Source organism: Punica granatum, chromosome 2 (assembly GCF_007655135.1).
Source record: "Punica granatum isolate Tunisia-2019 chromosome 2, ASM765513v2, whole genome shotgun sequence".
NCBI lineage: Eukaryota > Viridiplantae > Streptophyta > Magnoliopsida > Myrtales > Lythraceae > Punica > Punica granatum.
Window position 1 is genome coordinate 11,946,664 of NC_045128.1, and position 3,319 is coordinate 11,949,982.

The 3,319-nt window shown below is 41.2% G+C and overlaps 1 protein-coding gene across 1 annotated transcript; it reads left to right on the forward strand.

Annotated features, from left to right (window-relative positions):
- LOC116195245 (cytokinin dehydrogenase 7-like) lies at positions 1-1,647 on the forward strand. The gene has a single exon (XM_031524256.1). It carries the CDS (start codon positions 45-47, stop codon positions 1,581-1,583), a length of 1,539 nt encoding a protein of 512 aa, XP_031380116.1. The 5' UTR covers positions 1-44; the 3' UTR covers positions 1,584-1,647.
- Positions 1,648-3,319: the final 1,672 nt, after the last annotated feature.

Sequence of the window (3,319 nt, forward strand, 5' to 3'; positions counted from 1 at the left end):
GTATATAAAGATTGAAGTTGGATATTTAGATTGTCATCCTCCCTATGAAATCCTTCCTATCTACTAAAACCATGGCAATTAGAGGAGGAACATTGATCTTAATGCTGTGTCTGATCGTGGCCGTAAATGCCCAAGATATCGGCACCGATAACAGCACAAACTACGACGCAGCTGCTAAGGATTTCGGTGGCATCATCTCGGTGAAACCATTGGCTTTCCTGGCACCTTTGAAGTCCGATGACTTAGCCAGGATCGTTAGGTCCGCTTACGATTCAGATAACTTGACTGTGGCAGCGAGAGGCAATGGCCACTCGACCAATGGCCAGGCCATGGCCAAAGGTGGTCTCGTTATAGCCATGCGTTCTGTGGAGTCTGGCCACTTCAGGCTAGTCAAAGCCAATGGGTCTGCTTATTACGCGGACGTACCGGGAGGGGCATTATGGGAGGATGTGCTCGACTGGTGCCTTGGACAGGGCCTGTCCCCAAGGTCGATGACGGATTACCTTGCGCTCACGGTTGGCGGGACGCTGTCCAACGCTGGGGTCGGCGGTCACACCTTTAGGTATGGCCCGCATACCTCGAATGTGGTGGGGTTGGAAGTCATCACGGGGAAAGGAGAGCAGGTGGTCTGCTCCGAGAAGGAGAACATGGAATTGTTCTTCGGAGCCCTTAGCGGGCTTGGCCAGTTCGGTATCATCACTCGGGCCAGGATACTGCTTCAACCGGCACCCGAATATGTGAGGTGGATAAGGCTGGTCTATGCCGAGTTCGACGAGTTCACTCAGGACGCCGAGTCACTGATCACTGCCCCGGAAGGACAATCTTTCAATTATATTGAAGGGACTGCAGTAGTGAACAGCGATGACCCGATCAACGGATGGCCCTCGGTGCCCTTGCACCCAAACCAAACATTTAACTCGACCTTGATACCTAAAAGTGCCGGCCCGATGCTATACTTCTTAGAAGTTGCGCTCCACTACAAAAACAACGACAGCCGAACAGCAATCGATGCGACCGTGGACGTGCTGCTACGACGGCTGAGATATGTTGACGGCTTGGAATTCCAAGCGGACGTGAGTTACAGGGACTTCTTGCTGCGGGTGAAGCAGGAAGAGCAAGAGGCGAGGGTGCAAGGCGCATGGTACAAGCCCCACCCTTGGCTGAACATCTTCTTGTCGAGGACGGACATCGCCAAATTCGACCAGGCCGTGTTCAAGACAGTGCTAAAGGACGGCATCGGTGGGAGGCTGTTGGTCTACCCGGTTTTACGTCACAAGTTCGATGATCGGACGTCTCTGGTGTTACCCGAGGCTGAAATCTTCTACATAGTGTCCATTCTTCGGCTAGGTCTTCCCATACCAAATGAGCCATCGGTTGAAAGCATGATCGCGCAGAATAAGGAGATCATCAAGGTATGCGAAGATAATGCATTCGATTACAAGCTGTACCTCTGGAATTACGAAACGCAAGAGGAGTGGAAGACGCATTTTGGGAAGAAATGGGGGATATTCGCAGGGAGGAAGATGATCTTCGATCCGAAGGCGATCCTCTCGCCTGGGCAAAATATTTTTACCCGAGTTTAGATTGTACTAAGTGACGAAATTTTAAGCACTTATTAAAATAAGTACTTAATTGATTATATAAAAATTATTTGGTGAAATAAATAAGAAATTAAATTCTTTTTTTTTTACAAGGGAGGTTTATGATGCTAGTGCATTGAAATAAAAATCCTAAATATCTAATAAATGGGCACGTGTAGTCCCACTAGGTATCGAACCTGAAATCTTTTGGTCACCAGGCGAAAGGTGCACCACTGTGCTATTCCCTCTTTTAATAGAAATTAAATTCTTTGATAATAATGTATTTATTTGGTTGCCTTATATTTCCTGATTCTATTTTGACTCAATCCTTTTATAATTGATCATTTTAAATGAGTAGGTCGCCGGTCACCGCAGAAACCGCTAAAGGTGAAAAAATTTATAACATTATTGACGGATGTAAATATGGTGAAAGAATATGATAGTTTCTGATTATATTTGCCAAAAAGAAAAAAAGACTGTAGTAAAGGTGAAAGTGAGCAACATTAATGATTTATTGTGTTATGAACTCTATTTTAATATTTTTTAATTATTATAAGATAAGATATAGTAATAATTCTCGCAATAGAGAGTTAGCATAAAGTTCTTTATTTTTACAGTGTATAGAATATTAATCTGAATAAAAATTTGTTCATATTTTAATTTACTAGTGGATTGCCACGTGCGACGCACGTGATTTGCAACTCCATGATTTTACTATCTTAATTTATGATTGTGAGTTTTGAGTGCGCAACAGTAACAAAATTGTGTGGATTTGATGTCAGTAATTATATTTATATATATGCTATTTTTTTATTTATCTCTAACTTCATTGTTTTCCACAGTTAAAATATCATACGCCTTTATATAATGCAAAACATATGGATTAAACTTTAGATTGACATTGAACAATGGTTGAAAATTGTTGTGGCCCTTATCTTTTGGGATTTTTATGGGGATGCCATGTCCTGTAAACATAAAATTAATGGAATTGCAGTATATATAGACTTTCAAGTAGAGTTTTAACAGATTCTACTAGTATAACTTTCAAGTTATTGCAGAGAGTCAAAGCACTCGGAAAGAAAGAATTGGCACACGGTCTGAACTGATCAAAAGAAAAGGTACATACATGCCTGCAGGCATTTCAATACACGCTTTGCATTAGAATATTCCGGATGATTACAAAAGTTTAGGTCTGAAGTTAGTATTTACAAAGAAGTAATAAACTCTTCCATTTATGCTATATATTTCCAACAGTATTGCAAGTTTCACTGACAACTTCACTCTTTATCGGACAGTTTAAATGATCGACTTAGCGGCAGCAGCAGGGGGAGATGTCCTTGACATGAACTTTTCTAGTTCCTCTCCGTACAAATGCAGTAGAGTTACACGGGCGAATATAATTTCATAATAATAACAGCTACTGGTCGTCTCTTCATTTGAAGGGCAGTATGAACTTATTCACCTGCAATCAACGAATGTCTGAAAGAAAGGTCATACAAGATTCTCATACCCCTAAATTTATATGTAATGTAGATAGAAATACGAAAACAGGAATATACATACCCTCCTATTTTTCTTCTTGAGGCTTGTTTTGAATATGTGCGCTCGTTTCAACCATATCAAAAAACTTGTTTTGCCCAAATGTACTGTAATGCAATAGACTTTTCAGAGAAATGCATTCAAGGCATATAAAATAACTTTCAGATGAGCCACCGCTAATTTGAATTTGCTACAGTTAA

Bases quoted from the DNA above. Each gene is read 5' to 3' on its own strand.
- LOC116195245 (XM_031524256.1), top strand. From the start codon at position 45: ATGAAATCCTTCCTATCTACTAAAACCATGGCAATTAGAGGAGGAACA.